The sequence below is a fragment of the Vanessa cardui genome, chromosome 7, assembly GCF_905220365.1.
Source record: "Vanessa cardui chromosome 7, ilVanCard2.1, whole genome shotgun sequence".
Classification (NCBI taxonomy): Eukaryota; Metazoa; Arthropoda; class Insecta; order Lepidoptera; family Nymphalidae; genus Vanessa; species Vanessa cardui.
Window position 1 is genome coordinate 2,366,632 of NC_061129.1, and position 17,734 is coordinate 2,384,365.

At 36.6% G+C, this 17,734-nt stretch overlaps 2 protein-coding genes across 9 annotated transcripts in view; one reads left to right on the top strand and one right to left on the bottom strand.

Moving 5' to 3' along the window:
* Nucleotides 1–1,753: 1,753 nt before the first annotated feature.
* LOC124530975 (maestro heat-like repeat-containing protein family member 1) lies at nucleotides 1,754–14,137 on the bottom strand. The gene is made up of 12 exons (XM_047105348.1): nucleotides 13,961–14,137; nucleotides 13,692–13,869; nucleotides 13,322–13,493; nucleotides 11,324–11,513; nucleotides 8,397–11,235; nucleotides 8,163–8,316; nucleotides 7,799–8,059; nucleotides 7,146–7,360; nucleotides 4,922–5,119; nucleotides 4,019–4,301; nucleotides 2,596–2,833; nucleotides 1,754–2,148 (listed from the first exon to the last, which is right to left on the bottom strand). The coding sequence occupies exons 1-12, from the start codon at nucleotides 13,989–13,991 to the stop codon at nucleotides 1,961–1,963; spliced, it is 4,947 nt and encodes a 1,648-aa protein (XP_046961304.1). The 5' UTR covers nucleotides 13,992–14,137; the 3' UTR covers nucleotides 1,754–1,960.
* A 998-nt stretch (nucleotides 14,138–15,135) lies between these two features.
* Nucleotides 15,136–17,734, top strand: part of LOC124531221 (GTPase-activating protein skywalker) — a 92,648-nt gene continuing 90,049 nt past the window's right edge. For 3 of the 8 annotated variants that reach the window (XM_047105720.1, XM_047105718.1, XM_047105715.1), the window contains exons 1-2: nucleotides 15,138–15,651; nucleotides 16,001–16,293. In XM_047105720.1, coding sequence (XP_046961676.1) covers nucleotides 16,182–16,293 — 112 coding nt within the window. In that variant the 5' untranslated portion in view covers nucleotides 15,138–15,651; nucleotides 16,001–16,181. Of the gene's footprint in view, nucleotides 15,652–16,000; nucleotides 16,294–17,734 lie in introns of all 8 variants that reach the window. The other 5 variants (XM_047105722.1, XM_047105719.1, XM_047105716.1 and 2 more) reach the window with 3 other exon arrangements.

Sequence of the window (17,734 nt, forward strand, 5' to 3'; positions counted from 1 at the left end):
AACACCAAATCATTTATTCGATACATTTCAACAAACATTTTTCATTTCAGTCTCGTTTACATCATTAACATTTTAAATTTGGAATTTTAACAAAACCTTAGGAGAGAGAGCCTATTGAAAATTACACCGAGCTTGTGAACTTAATTTTCGAGTATTAGATCTAAAAGGCCTGATAAGAATCAATAATAATAATAATTTCATAATATTTAAATAACTACAAAATAATGTACAATATAAATTATTTCCACAAATACATTGCTCTCTGTTCTAAGGACACAATAATACAAATAAATGGACGTAAATATTAGAATTTAAAATAAATTTCGAAAATAATTTCGTTTAACAACTAAACATATCTTTTTAAGATCGTAAACATATTACCTTCCCTAAATTTCAAATAAAAAATAAATAAAATCATGATCCAAAATCCATTCGAAAAATATCATATTATTTTTAAAAAAAAAAAAATCTGTAAGAACGAATATATTCTCAAGGAGGGTTAGCATCAAACTGGAAAACTTGGACCCGATCGTAAGTACCGACTCCAAAAAAATTAGATGAGAGCACACAGCGTCCAACTCATTATATAAAAAGAAACCGCGGTAATAATATATAGGTGAAATGTAATATAAATATACAAGTGCAAATAAATCTAATATTCTTTAGGTATACTTTTTCGAATTTTAATATTTGGTGTAATAATAATAAACTATATTAAAATACTCAATTTTAAACATTTCAAATCCGATTATAAGTACATATCAACTAGCTATATAATTTTTATGAATAAAAAATTGGATATTACATATTGCTTTATTAAAAGTTATATTTTAATTAAAAATGTTATTTACCCTACAAAAGCTAAAAAACATTTTAAATACATTTGGCCAAATGTAACAATAAGACACAAAGACGAATTCTATAGATCAGATTATACAGGCTGATGCTAAATCTCATTTTTAACTTTTATAAACTTTTTTTTTAATTTTCTCTACTATTAGTAGCAGAAGCTAATTGAACTAGCGATCAAACTTCGTATAAATATATATTAGAATGTAACTTACACTATGACTATACGCATTAACTTCCACGATATAATAAAACTCGAAGCTACAATTCATCTTACAATATATTTTCATTCACTTATCATAATGGTAATTTTATGGAATAGATTATACGTTTATTAAAAACGTTGATTTATTATAATTAACATTATAGGCTCTATTTAGTATGATTTAGTCTCATCGATGCTCAATTATGGCTTCACTACACGAAAGTCTACTTAAACGGTCTATGCGTTCCAAAAAAAACTCATGGTTTGGAATGAAAACTCTTTGATTACATCAGTTCCTCGATAAATGAATATAAATAAAGATGACGTACTATGCACGATGTAGCATAAGATGGAGGTGTCTCGATTTGACTTACATGCGTCAATCTCAGCTGTAAAGAATATTGATTTAAATTGTTGATAATTTTTTGAGGAGCATTACAAGTTGCAAACACGGAAATTGACAACCGCTCAATAGACAACCTCACACAATATCTTTATTAACACACACCTCCATGGTCGAGTGGTGTGTACACCGGTTTTCATGGGTACGCCACTCTGAGGTCCCGGGTTCGATTCCCGGCCGAGTCGATGTAGATAACCATTACTTTTCTATGTTGTCTTGGGTCTGGGTGTTTGTGGTACCGTCGTTACTTCTGATTTCCATAACACAAGTGCTTCAGCTACTTACCCAATGATCAGAGTAATGTATGTGATGTTGTCTCTTAAGTATTTATTATTATTATTATTTACACTCAACTCGATCACCCCGACGGGACCTACCAGCGGCGGATGATCCTACAACCGCTTAATGTAAAACATCACACAATATCTTTATCAACACACTTAACTCGAACACCCCGACGGGACCTACCGGCGGATGATCCTCAGGCGGTCGTTTGGGGCGCGTCAGGCGTCGGGCGCGCAGGCGAGGCAGAGGCTGGCGAGCGCATGCGCGGCGGCGGCGCGCACGGCGGCGTCGGGGTCGCGCACGAGCGCCAGCAGGCGGGCGCGCGCGCCGCGCGACACGGCGCCGTCGAGCCGCGCCTCCTCGGGGTACTTGTCGCGGATGCGGTACAGCTCCGCGAACAGGATGCCTGCGCGCGCACGCCGTCAGAGTCAGACCACACTCGCCCGCCATCTCATTTTTATTCCCTATCACACTATCGACTTCGACCGAAGGACGAAAAACGGGCGCTACGTGTTCACGCTCTGCGCTAGTGTCATACTATCAATTTCATTTTACCAAAAAGTTTTCCGAAAAATAATTTTTAATTTTATGTTCTCACAATCCGGAAGTTAAATTGAGGATACAATTCTAAGCACACTAAATCGACTAGTGTAATAGTATCTAGTTTACTTTGAATTTTAATATTTAAAAAAAATTTAGTATTCATATAGGACCTTTGTTCGAAGTAAATTGAACTTTGATAAAAAATCGTAACATATTTTTCGTACGAAATCCAGTATTCAAACTGTAAAAACGATCTAAATGTTTATATGTAAATCTAAATCTAAATATTTCACTTTAAAATACAACTTACCCAACAACAATGGCGGATGGGGTTTGATCTCATCCCTGGCACAGTGCAGGTAGTTCACCGCCGTCTGCAGACACTTGACCACAGAGGACGGCATCTCGTCTGCGAGCTGGCGCATCAGGGCCGTCAGGAACTCGTCCAAGTACAAGCGACCCTCGTCCAAGAGGTGAGTTTGGACGAAATCGTTGGATTTCTTCACGTTGAACGTTTTGAAGACTTGACGAAGTGTGAATTTACTCGCCTGAAAAGATATTTATGACTTTACATTATAATAAATATTAGTTTAACCGTATTTCAAAAATAAACAAACACTTCTTTCTTGTCGAGCTCATATCTGGTGGTAGTACCACCTACCACCTACTTGGTGGTAGGGCTTTGTGCAAGCCCAAGTCTGGGTAGGTATCACCCACTCATCAGTTATTCTACCGCCAAATAACAGTACTCATTATTGTTGTGTTCCGGTATGAAGGGTGAGTGAGCCAGTGTAACTACAGGCACAAGGGACATAACATCTTAGTTCCCAAGGTTGGTGGCGCATTGAAGATTTAAGGAATAGTTAATATTTCTTACAGCGTCATGGCGATGGTGACCACCTACCATCAGATGGCCCATATGCTCGTCCGCCAACCTATACCATAAAAAAAAAATCTTTTCATGTAGTAATGATATCCTATTCATTTACGTTTACGGTACAACTAAGTTAAACGTTATAAGTATAATCAAAGTCGTAAATCACTTTAACATTTTACGATCGCCTTCAGGAGTCCCTTACAGAATAAGTCTGGTCGTTTGACACCAATAACTTGCAAGAAGAGATAATGATCTATGGCAGTTCACAATTTTACCACTTCCCATTGATTACGATGTAGCGAAAAATAATACTATAAATTGCAATCATATTTCACTGTTCACAATATTTTGTACTATACTGATCACCGTACGTATTTTGTAATCTTATAGTGACATAGTCACCATCATAGAGTCGAGATGGCCCAGTGGTTAGAACGCGTGCATCTTAACGATGATTGCGGGTTCAAACCCAGGCAAGCACCGCTGATTCATGTGCTTAATTTGTCTTTATAATTCATCTCGAGCTCAGCGGTGAAGGAAAACATCGAGAACATTGAGGAAACCTGCATATGACAAATTTCATAGAAATTCTGCCACATGTGTATTCCACCAACCCGATTTAGAACAGCGTGGTATATGTTCCAAACCATCTTCTCAAAGGGAGAGGAGGCATTTAGCCCAGCAGTGGGAATTTACAGGCTGTTGTTGTTGTGTATATCATCAACCCGCATTGGAACAGCGTGGTATATGTTCCAAACCATCTCCGCCAAGAGAGAGAGGAGAGGAGGCCTTTAGCCCAGTGTTAATTTACAGGCTGTTGTTGTTGTTGTTGTATGGTCTCATATACAGTACGTACCCTCACTACGGAGGGGTTATTATCGCAAAGGTGCAGTAGGAAGCACGGCAGCGAAGCGACGGCCTGTTCCACGAGTGCCTCGGATTGCACGCGGCCCGCGATGATGCCGAAAAGGCGGATGGAGTTCTCCCTCAACAGCGCGCAGTCCGTGTTCATGAACGGCCGTATTTTCTGCGATATCGATAGAAGTTCCCTGTCGAACTCCTGGTCGAGATTGTCAGTTTCCGTGATGAGACGGCTGAGGCCCTGGATGGCTGCGAGGGGAACGTTCTCAAATGGTGATCTGGAAATGTATAAATAATAATTGTAATGAGCATGGTTACAATCATGTTAATCCTCACTCTGGACTTTCATTTTGATCTCGAACAAATTTAAGGCGGTTTTAGAAAATTAAATTTTTGGTCACAATTTTGACTATCCTCTAACCAAGACGCTTTAAATCTATCTGAGATCAGGGAGACCAGTAATATATAGATTTTAGAGACGATGAAGGGTTTGTTTTTCTGATAGGTAAATATGCACCACGTTGTCAGATTTGGTCTCTGAGTGGAAACCTCATTGTTAGGTAACTTTCTGTGTACTATTGTCACAATATCTTGTGCCCAGGCTTGCCTACGAATGGCACAGAATAGGAATGGCTGGAGGAAGGTGGTGCGAAGTGTTCAGGAGAGCCACACGCATGGTGGTGATAGCCCTCAACAATGAGGAAACGACTGGGAAGAAGAATTGTCACAATAGACTGGTTTAAGTTCAGATTACGAGCAGTTTTTCGTTGACTCTTTGACTTAATCCGTTTTGCAAGAGTGACGACTTACCTATATACAGGATGTGATCGTTAATATTCGGTTATTTGTTTCCATTAAACATATTTATATGTAGTGAAGCGGCCGCGCGAGTACTCACGGCATCTGCTGCGCGTCGACGCCCTGGCTGAGCGCGGCGAGCGCGGCGGGCAGCGCGTGCGCGCGCGCGGGCTCGCGCAGGCGGCACACGTTGGCGGCGCCGCGCAGGCACGCCGCGCGCACGCGCACGTGCTCGTCCTTCCAGCCCGTGCCCAGCGCCGACAGCACGCACTCAGTCAGCACCGGGTTGTCGTTGCAGCTGCGCGCCCGCGGAACATAAAGCGTTACGTTACGTTACGTTACGTTATTGCAAATCGAAGACAGCACGCACTTCGTCAGCACCGGGTTGTCGTTGCAGCTGCGCGCCCGCGGAACATAAAGCGTTACGTTACGTTACGTTACGTTATTGCAAATCGAAGACAGCACGCACTTCGTCAGCACCGGGTTGTCGTTGCAGCTGCGCGCCCGCGGAACATAAAGCGTTACGTTACGTTACGTTATTGCAAATCGAAGACAGCACGCACTCCGTCAGCACCGAGTTGTCGTTGCAGCTGCGCGCCCGCGGAACATAAAGCGTTACGTTACGTTACGTTACGTTATTGCAAATCGAATTCATATATAACACTTGAAGATGGGTTGTCGTTGCAGCTGCGCGCCCGCGGTAACGTTGCGTTAGCGCGTTACGTTATTGAAAATCGAATTCATATATAACACTTGAAGATGGATTGTCATTGCAGCTGCGCGCCCGCGGAAACGTTGTGTTAGCGCGTTACGTTATTGCAAATCCAATTCATATATAACACTCGAAGAATGTACGACGTCAATATATCACCGACCGCACTGTTTGAGATGTTACAACCCTAATGCCCGCGGAAACGTTGCGTTAGCGCGTTACGTTACGTTATTGCAAATCGAATTCATATATAACACTCGAAGAATGTACGACGTCAATATGTTACCGACCGCACTGTTTGAGATATTACAACCCTAATGCCCGCAGAAACGTTGCGTTAGCGCGTTGCGTTATTGCAAATCGAATTCATATATAACTCGAAGAAGAATATACGACGTCAATATATCAACGATCGCACTGTTTGAGATGTTACAACCCTAATGCCCGCGGAAACGTTGCGTTAGCGCGTTGCGTTATTGCAAATCGAATTCATATATAACTCGAAGAAGAATATACGACGTCAATATATCAACGATCGCACTGTTTGAGATGTTACAACCCTAATGCCCGCGGAAACGTTGCGTTAGCGCGTTACGTTATTGCAAATCGAATTCATATATAACTCGAAGAAGAATGTACAACGTCAATATGTCACCGACCGCACTGTTTGAGATGTTACGACCCTAATGCTGGTGGTAACGCGGACGATTCAACGTTTTCTGTGCAGGAAGAGATTATCTAATCGTCGTTATTTACAAATTCCCTACCATCAATAATAACATCATTAATAGGCTATTTGACAATGCAAAACATAAAGTGTCAATTATTGTAATCAGTATATATTATGAGTTTAAAAATGGTTATTTATTAACGAAAGTTGAAAATAATACTTAATTTATTCAAAAATAAACATTTATCACGTGACACAAAACGCTCTTGATTGGCCGGGCTATGGATGAAGTCACTTGATTGTCTATTATATGTACCACAGATTAAAATACAGGTAAGTGACGTCAACGACCGCATTGCAGCGCTATATTGTCCAAGTACATGGAACTTTTAATATGATATTTTTCGGCAAATACACTAAATACTGTAAATTGCACATTTACAACAGCATTGTAAATCTGTTTATTTTAAAAGAGCAACTATGCGAGTTTCTTGCCGTTTCTTCTCGCTAGAAGCTGCTTTCCGAAACGGTGGCAGTATTTAATTGTTGGGGATTCAAAAACGCTTCATTGTGAAGTTTACTTCAATAAAATTGACTTGATTTGAATATGTATATGTATTAGAAATAAAAAAAACAACTTTTACTGGATTCCTTAACCTTTACTAAATAATATAAAATAGATTTTAAAAATCCGTCAAATAGCTTATTCCATACCATATAAATACTGTAGGGCAATGACACAAACCGGACCCCACCGATTTCGTTCTGAGCCGAGGTGCGATCTCACAGGAGACACCCTCAGGACGAACTTTAGTTTTAATTTAGAGCCCCGCGCTCAACCTCAGGGCAGGGGACATTAGTTCTCGCCCGAAAGACATGTGACGCTGTGAAGGCCAGTAGGGCCAACAGCAACACACAACACACAAAAAAAAAAACACAAACCGGTAGTTGAGTAAGTCGGCCAGCAGCGCGAGCGCGGCGCAGCGCTGCGGCGGCAGGGCGGAGCGCGCGTAGTGCGCCACGCGCACGGCAACGCGCTGCAGCTGCGCCGGCAGCGCGCGGCTCAGCGCGCCGCCCAGCAGCGGCGCCAGCTCCAGCAGCGTGCTCGAGCTGTCGCCGTGCTCCACCGTCAGGCACAGCGAGCACGCTTCCTTCACCTTCACGAGTATAGACAATACAATCGCGTCTAGAATCCAAGCTCGGCCACGACTCCTATCGTATTATTATAGTACTAGCCGGTGACGCGGGTGTAAAGTAATATAACCTAAAGCCTTCCTCTATAAATGGACTATTCAACAAAAAAAGAATTTTTCAAATCGGACCAGTAATTCCTGAGATTAGCGCGTTTAAACAAACAAACAAACAAACTCTTCCGCTTTATATACATATTAGTATAAGATAGGGAGATAACCGATTTTTTATAGGCAATCACCGAGTTAATTAAATAAATAGTACAACTTTAAAGAAGACTTTTTTTTAAACTACTTTTTACAAATTAATCCAGCTTAAATAAATTTATCATTTATCGATTGGCACCAAAAAGACCGCAGAAATATCATGTGAATTACATCATTATTAATATACACTAAACATACCTTATAACAATCAGCGCGTTCCAAAAACGCGTTAAACGTGTTGATGGTTATCTTAGCAGGAGACAACTTGATCGATTCCCTGTTGGGCACGAAGCCGAACCTCTCCTGGGCTCTGTTCTGCGGCAAGGAGTATGCGGGCGGCTCCGCCTCCATGTAGCACGCTAGTGTCGTGTACAAGACCGCGAAGAGGTCAGGGAACTTCGCGATACATATTGGTCTCATGGCTTCCTCTTGTAACATCTCACCAAGAGCGCTAATGAGCTACAAATAACGACATAATCATATAAATATGTTCAAATGTTATATGAGTTTTTTATAACTAGAGGAGCAATCATAGAATAGTTGTGAGTAATTGATAACTTACAGTCAGAGGCTGTAACGCAGCAATGTGATTTTCAGTGATGTGGTAAGGATCCTCGTAAAGTTCGATCGAGGTCATCAGACGTAGGAAGTTGTCAACAATGACAGTAGATAGACTTTCGTCTCTAGCCAAGAACCGCCAGCAAGATACAACGCATCTAAAACATAAAAAAGACATTTATCGTAAAAATATAAAATAAATAAACAATTCATACTGAGAATAACATTTTCGTCTTACGATTTCAATGGGAGCTTTTGTGCGAGCAGTACAGCTGTGACGGCGTTTGAATGGTGACGTGTCAATGACGTCAGCGGCCTCATAAGTCTCATCCTAGCATCATCAACCACTTCATCCATCGTCATGAGTAACACCTCGACTATCCGTTCTATGCTTTGGAACAAATCCTGACCCTTCTTTACGATAAATGCATCCAAAACCGAACTTATCCCAACGCTCCTGAATTCTTGATTATCGTATCCTTCTAGGAGACTTTCTATGAATTGCATGGTATGTAAATGTGGTATTTTCGACCATATACTATCGCACAATTTCGTACAGTAATCACTTATCATGTTTAAGTCATTAGTCAATATATTATTCTGTAGCTGGCACAGGCTCGACATACATTCATCGTTAGGCTCAATTGTGTGACCTTCATACAAATCTTGTATCTGAATTATTATTTTTATACAATCGACGGTTGTTAGCCTCACTGGAAAGTTAGTGTCAGCGACGCCGGGCACGATAAGACCTAGCAAATAACCCATCTGTCCAAATTTGCTCGGTGTCTCATAATTGAGTTTTACGTTTTTTATAAACGCATCTAACACTACTTGCATGATTAAAACAGCAGCTGTGCGAATCTCGTCGTTGTCGTGACGCATCCATTCAATTAATAAGCTAACGATATCATCAATCGTACTTAAGCAGGTTGATTGGATAATCAACTCTCTAATTAACTCGTGCAAAAGAGACAACGAGTCGTTTAGGGTTTTCGCTAATAAGTCATTTTTGTCGCCGTTCCCTTCTATCTCGTACTTTCTTTTAAAAGACGAGAGTTCCCCAAATATGCTGTTGAATAAAACTCTCAGGATAGTATTTCTTTCTTCGGGCAAGATACCTTTTTGTAACTTTGTCAAGGCTTTCGATGCTTTTACAATGATTGGATACAGTTCTACATTTCGTTTATCCAGATTTCCGTTATATATCTGTTCTAAGACAGCGTTCAATAATTGCCAGCGATTTCTCAAAGCGACATTATGATGAGCAGCTGGATGAAGAGCTTTCCCTATCTCGTATAAAGTTGTGACACTAGCCTTGCATAAGTCGTAAGGTGGATTAGATTTTAAAATTTCAAATAATATTGATGTAACATTCTCCCCTAACCTAGCTAACACGTGCACATCAAGACAATCACAGGCGACTTTTCCATAGCACGTTATAACTGCATATTTGACTGCTGATAACTCAACTTCAGTTTTCGATGATCTCGACGATAGGAAATTCAGCAATTTATTGCCTCGTCTAGCTTCATTTTCCTTGTACGTTGCATCCAATTCATTGAGAACGAATTCACCGTGTTCCCGAGACGCAATGCCCACCGCTTTGCTGACGTAATCGACGCTTTCCATCGGAATTGATTTTAAGGCGAACAGTATTATTTTAAGCACTGTCTCCACTACTGCGGCATTTGACATATGACATGAGAGTATGGCCAAATATTGAAGAGATACTCCTTTGATCATCGGCGACTGTTTCTTGGAAAGTATTTGCTGAGATATTAAAGTTGATATAGTTTCCACCCATTTGTTGCTATTAACCTGTTCCACCGCAGAAATCATGAGATCCAACAACATACCATGCCATTGTTCCTTCGATTCGTTCTTTTCGACGAATTTCAATAATCTCTGGATTTCGATACTCCAAGAATTTTTCAAATTCTTATGCACGTCTCCTGAGAATTCCTCGAGAAATAGAAGCAAGTTCTTATTTAAATCTCTTTGATCTGGATCGACTACGTGTGTGATGCATCGTACAAAAACGAGATCCGGAGAGCATATCATATCACTAAGTTTATTAGACTGGTCGTCGGTGGTGACGTCTGAATTATTTTGCAACAAAGAGGTCAGACAGTGACTCACCGTCGACATTGATGCAGTAAATTCATCGACAGTAAGAGAGTATAGCAGCAAGTTACGTAATTGCGATCTAACGCTCGTCACCGTATTACACATAAGTATAAGTGAACTTTTACAGGTATCATGCAAATCTAGGACGTCCGATTTTGGAACTGTCGGCGGTGCTTCATAACCACAATGCTTGATTATAAACTCAACCATAGAAAAATCTTCAGCAGCCATTATACAATTTCTGTATACGAGTCCAACGATCGCTTTGACGAGCAATTTTTTCATTTTCACTCCTTGTTCCATTACAACCATTACTTTCAAAATAGTTGTGAACTTCGACGCAAAGTTATCGATGAAAACTTGAGACGACGTCGTCAGGTGAGTTAAAATTATGACGGCTTTCATTCTTTCTTTTTCTTGGTTGTTTTTACAATGGTGCAGCAAGGTTTCGACTGTTTGGTCGGGAAACTGTCCCGCCATATGGTCAAAACAACGCAGTACTTCGAAGTGATTCTTGACCGTATGTGGTTGGTCGTAATCTGGCTCTAACAGAACCAAGTTAAACAAAACATTGTTGATTGAATTTATCACGTTATCATTCAAGGATAGTTTTGGATTTAAGGGCGATGGAGACAACAAATAAGATATGCACTGACTAATGCAGTAGAAATTGATCGCCGGTTTACGATACAAAGATAGAAGGGAAAGCACAAATTTATTGACAGTCTCATTAAACTGTCTCTCAGAAATGAGTCTAGTGATGGGCCCGAGAGCTTCGAGTACTGATTCTGATACTTTCGGCTCGTGAGACGGTAGCCACTGGTTGTACAGCACGTCGAATACGATCGTGAATTCCGTGACAAAATTATCCTTTATCGACGTTATATTGTCGTTTTCGACATTGTCACCTATTTGTTCAGACACGGCGACGGCAAAATGGCCAAAAGCTGAAACAAGACAATTATAATTTATTTTCAGATTATAATTAAGCTAGAAAATTCAGAGTGGTAAATAAGAACAATATCTATCACCGACCATAAGCGAAGGCTTGTTTTACACCATCCTGTTTGACCAAAGGAAGTAACGGCAGCATTTTGCCAAGGATCTCCTTGACGTGCGGCACCACTCCATGCGTGTTGACCGCAGCCAGTGTGCCCAGCGTGTGGGCGATTGTGTAATGGGGTACTGATGCTGGGGTCATTTGATTAATGAGAGATCGTAGTACCTAAAATTTAAAATGTGACATGTTACTAACCCAAATGGGCCAAACATGTTTTAACCTTAAAAGGTTAAATTTCTCCTTTAAATATTTACATTAAAATATAAATATTATAATACAATCAGTAACAAGTAACGATCGGATAATTTATCTATGTGTTCGTAGTGTTGTAAAGCATACTGCACGCCCCAACTCATTTTTAGTCAATTGTTTGGTGTCAACTTACATTGAAAACATAAAAATGTCAAATTTTTCCATTTCACGTGTAACAACTTTTCGAGGTATTAAGCCGTGTTAGTGGAAATGTTACAATTCATCAATAAATAACTTTGTTGCACAAATAAGTTGGGTATACAACTTATTCTACTCTCTATTCCATGTACAACTGTTGTTTGAAAACTTTTTAAAACGAACCTACTAGGTGTATTAAAAAATATTCTTATCTCCTACCTCCTATCCATTAATACAAACGTCCAAAATCTATACAATATATGTATAATAAAATTGGAGTGTCTGTGTAATATTAAAATAACCTTTTTTACTCAATGCATATGTATGTATGTACAAAATAACATTTTTTTACAAAAAAAAATTGTCTGTCTGTTTGTTCCGGCTAACCTCTGGAACGGCTGGGCCGATTTTGATGGGACTTTCACTGGAAAATGACTGGTGAAATATTGAGTAACTTAGGCTACAATAATATATTTTTTATTAAATTCAAACACATACAAGGTTGCGGAAACAGCTAGTTTATCACAAATTAGTGTGATGCAAAAATGTCTTTGTTGTAAATGTAAGATTTTGTACAAATATTAAGACTGTTGTGTAATTTTTGTGAATTTTAAAAATCAAAAATAAAAATCAATTAATTAAAAGTTAGCATAAATAATTCAATCATACCTTTAACATAATTTTTTTATTACAATATGTAAATTATGATCTGACCAGTTAACAGTCAACTATTTCAAGATGTTTTTCTGGTTTGTAATTTTATTATGAATGTAATTAAGGCGTAACCAGTCCTATGTCTTATATCACAATTTGATTATTAGGTTAACTTTGTGTAATATATCGAATAATAAAAATAATAATTAATTAACAAAAGATATAATTTTATTACACTGATATCATATTCAATTTCACAAACAATATGGCCTACAAATTTTAATGTTTAAATCGATTCTGTTTACACTTTGCACACCAGTAATGGTTAGCATGACATCATCATACTTGAAAAACAAGAGACCTGGTTTTCATACTATATAATACAAATACTATATAGTATAGCAACCCCCAAATCTGTATCTATATGGCTTCCCTTAAGTAACATACAGATTAATGACCCCAATTTTATACATGCGACACAGAAAGCATTAACAGTGACCATTGAAGTACTGAAGTTAATTAATATTCTAATATTAAAGTAACTGGCTGGATTTAGAAGAGCTGGTACCAGCCAGGGGACTTCAACAATATATATTTTTTTAAATTAAGAAAAAACTACATCTGTTCTAGTAAAGAGAAAAGTATGTTGTTCATGAATTACAGAAACATTTTTAATTCCTCTACATTAATTTATTTAAATTATTTAATACAGTTTAAAGCTATTAGAGGTAATTGCACCAGTTACTCTTACTACTGGCTCTTATAATTGCTAGATGTATTAGTATTATAATTTAAATAATTATGTGTGTTCTATTATCTTATAAATATATTCTATGATATTGTATAAGACGAGAAAAAGAAAATTAAAGATTTATTTTTAGCAGTGTAACAGAAACTGTTTATATTTAATGGAATTTTGATCGACATACCAAATCCAAGTACTCATGGCCAATAGCTACTAAAACAGACGATGCACCCAACTGGACTACTGGTTCATAAGTGCTATTCTCTGTCATTGCTCGAAGCATTGAATTGACGAGTTCCCCTGCCACCTTCTGATCCAATTTCTTCACTTGATTTACACATGTCTGTTCTAAGACTCTGCAATATTATTGATTATGATATTTATTTCAATTTGAACGAATAATCATTAAGAGTGTGTATTGATATAATATAAAATTCTGATACATTGCACAATATTAAATTAAGCAAATTTCAAAATGATTTTATTATATCTACCCTCAAACAATTGTGTTTTACAAATTCTTAATGAAAATTTTAAATAAAAAAATTACTTACTTAACAATGTTTCCTAACTGTATAAGGTTTGATTTAACCGTGTTCTGATAGAACTCGCAAAATATTTCGATAACTTCATTTGGATATACATTCGCTATCTTCGCAAGGGATTTTATTACAACGTTGTTAACAGAATTATCATTATCTCCTAAAGCGTTAATGAGCACGGTCACTGTATCTGGAAAACAACAATAACAGTTGATACAGGGCAAACATATTTAGCGTATTATCAATAAAATATCTAGACTTGATTTAATTTTTATGAGCACCTTTGAAAGAGTCGGTTTTTGACGAAGTCATTTTAGTAACTTCATGGAAAACAATTTACGTAATAACATTAATATTCACAAAATTATACACTCCTCTCTAACAGGTCTACACAAGGATGATAGGATATTTTTTATAATTTGTCTTCAGTGGTTGTCAAATGTCATATGTTGTTATGTCAAAAGATAATACAAAATGGGTTTGTCAACCCTAGCGACAGATCTCTTTGTGTTGCCCTTTAAATAATAATCTACAGATTGAAATGATTACAAAATTGTTCTGGCATTAATTTGTAATAATTGAACAAAAAGAAAACAAAAATGTTGCTATTTCGTTCCACAATGAATAAAAAATTTAATTATACTGTTTAATTTTCATGGTTTTCAGGATTGAAATAATATTTTTTATTATGATATAATAACCGTATTTATTATCACGTGTTTTTTTGTTTTATTTTAAGCTTAAATAACTTCATTTTAGTATAGATTTCATATACTTTTATTTTGAACAATATAATGTATTTTGTTTATAATATAACTACTTTATTTAATTCTGACCGAACTTTTAAGATCAATAGAAGATGTATAAATCTATTTACATTGTCAAGATGTATTGTAACATAAATCTCATATTATATCATAGATGGGTTTAGATCGATAATAAATTATTGAGTATTATTTATTATTAATCAATATAGCAAGTGAATTTTAGTCGAATGTAATCGGACATTTTCATATCTTAGCTCATAACATAGCATGGAATAGCTTAAATCGATGTTTATATTTTTTATTGTAAAGAACACTCATAAAGATAAGGTTTATCAATTTAAAGATTTCATTATTTCTTATGTGACAAAACTTCAGAACTACTGGCGGCATTTTTAAATGTCTTCGAAGATTGAATAAATAACAATGCTCGAATTAATTGTATGAAACATTTATATGAAAACATTAAAAAAAAAACAACTCTGTTTCATGTATGACTGAGATGACTCATTTTTATATGACTCAGAGGCTTTGTGTTATTTATTAAATAAAAGATTTATATCGACCGTGTTACAAATAAATGTATTATTTAATTTCTAAATTTATTCGGTGAGGTTAAAAATGTAAACCAATAAAAAAGTTAGCTTATTTATTAAGTGCGAAGTGTGAACACAGCTTTATGAATTTCGTGCTTTAATTGCTTAGTCTATGCTTTTTATTGGGCGAAGGCGGGCAATGTTTCCATTTTTCTATTAGAATATTCGATTTCATGCAAATCGTGAATAAAGTAGACGTGCAGTTCTTTTGATTGTCAAGATTTTCTTTGAAAAAGAAAATTTTAATATAGTCTTGTAACATTTCATTCATTTTAGAGAAAACGTCTTCTCTCGAATTTTATGTACGACTTTCACCGGATACATAGTTAATTAGATTAGACAATTCAGAGGTTGCAAATCATTTCGCATATCAGTGAATAAATCTTACAATGTATCCGTGCGTATGGTCAGTTACTGATATAACTCTCTGATGTACTGTGTGGTTCGTTTAAGTGACAAAGCAAAAGCGTCGGCTCCCACTCAACACTATTATCCCATCCGTGATTACGTTGCGCCGGGAACTGGGCACTCGGGTTAGTCGCCGCGGGGACTCCAAAGCGGTAAATACGGAGTCGCAAATCCTGCTCCGCATCATTTATCGTCAGGATTTCGGTGAGTTCACGCCCGAATCAGTTATGTTTCGCGTTTCACGCATTAAGAAATCGGGCGTTTCTCGCGTACTGACATTGAAGACCGCCCGATCAGCTGCCGTACAGTCTTAAAATAGCTGTAAAATATCGAGCCCCTTCTGGCAGCGTAGGCAATCAGCTGATCCGAACAATGTTTTAATTATATCCAATTAGATAATTATTTTACTAGCGACTAGCGACGCTCTACGCGAAACACGATCGAATCACTGGATTATTCGGGCTGATAACATATCGTTAAGATAGTGTCGTTTATAAAATAATTTGCTGTCTTGACAGAGTTCTAGTGATTACTTGAATCTTGTTTCTTTCAGATTTGAAAATGGTGCAGCAAGATTTGACTTAGGTGTTGGGGACGGTGTTACATGAGTCAGTGACGGTGGGGGATGGATGTAGGGAGCTCAAGGGTGTGACTTGTGGTCGAGACAGGCTGACTCAGTGTTAGTGCAGTGTTGTGTAGTGTCTAGTCATAGTGTGATTGGCTATTGAGCCGGGATGCCCTCCGTGATGTTGTCCGCAGTGCTTGAAGAGGAGCCCGACCTGTATGAGGCATTCCCACCTCATGTTGATCCCTCTGGTATCACCATTCTAACAGATAGTCCACCAGGTAACGAAATTATTACTATAATAATATTTTTATACTTGTTTCAATATCAATAAAATAAGATTTAAAACCAAAGTATAATATCTCTCAATCAGCTTATCACAAAACTCATTTTGTTACATAAACAATATTATAAGTAGAGATTTTATCTCAGAGTTATATCTCATTTTATTTTACTATAAGATACACAATGCTTATCAATGTTTATTTAATTAACACAGTTTTTATATTAAAACAAATTGATTAGTAAATTTTCAATCATATTGACCTTATGTAATGAAATAAAATATACCCTTTGAAAAGATAACAATTTTAATCATGAGACATGTGATTTTTTTTTGGTATTTCATTCTTTAGTATAGTATAGTATATACTAACAAAAATAAATTTTACCAAAAATGAAATGGATATATTGAAATTAAATCACATAAGAAGTAACCCATTATCAAAGTTATATATCACAATTTAATCATTGAAAAATGCAAGTACATGTTTGAAATTGTATTAAATATCGAATACATTGCAATTTGTTCGGTTTTGTGCCTCAGTTCATTACCAGATTGTATTCTGTTTGATCTAGGACAATGTCTGGTGGTGTAAAAAATAAATGTTATCTTTTATAGTAAAACAATGCTTTTCCTATTTTTTTTATAATTAACTAGCAAATGCTATTCTCCATAGTTATTCCTCTTTTAAATTTTTTGGCAAGAAATTGTCTGTAAATTATATTGTCGGCCAGTGTCAATAATATGTTTAAAGTTTCTACTCAGTTGGATGAATGGTACAAAACATTTACCAGCAAATATATTATTTAATATTTTTGACATTTTACGCAGCCCTTTTGAGATATTTGAGAATGTTACGAATTCAGAAACACTCATAGATGTATTATTTACTTAAGAAGCACCTTAGTGTAGACACGTAGGAGCTACTTGAAATAGATTTCACAAAAATCAACTGTTTTAAGTCTCTGATTAATACACTGAGAGTATTAATAATGCCATAAAAGTCTTTATAATTATATATCTAATATTATTGTAATAAATATATATTTCTTATTTCATATTAAAGTATAAATAATAACTATCCATTGTTATTTAGTGTCATGAAATATGTATATTTTATATATTTATATATCAGATTCAAATTGCGTTTATTATAATTCAATGTTACGGAAAATAAATTGCAGTCATGTCCTCTTTACATATAGCTGTTAATTAACAAAACATGAATCAATTTGTTGATGATACTTTAATATGAATAACAAAGTTTGTTAGACTATTCTGCGTGTTGTATTTATTTACATTGAAATTTATACATAAGTGCAAAAAATTACAAACATTTTTTTTTTATAAATTTTAATATATTTGAGTAGGAACAAAGATAAAAACTTCAAATTGATAACAGATAGTTAAAGAATGTTTCCATAGATTTTTTTTTCTAT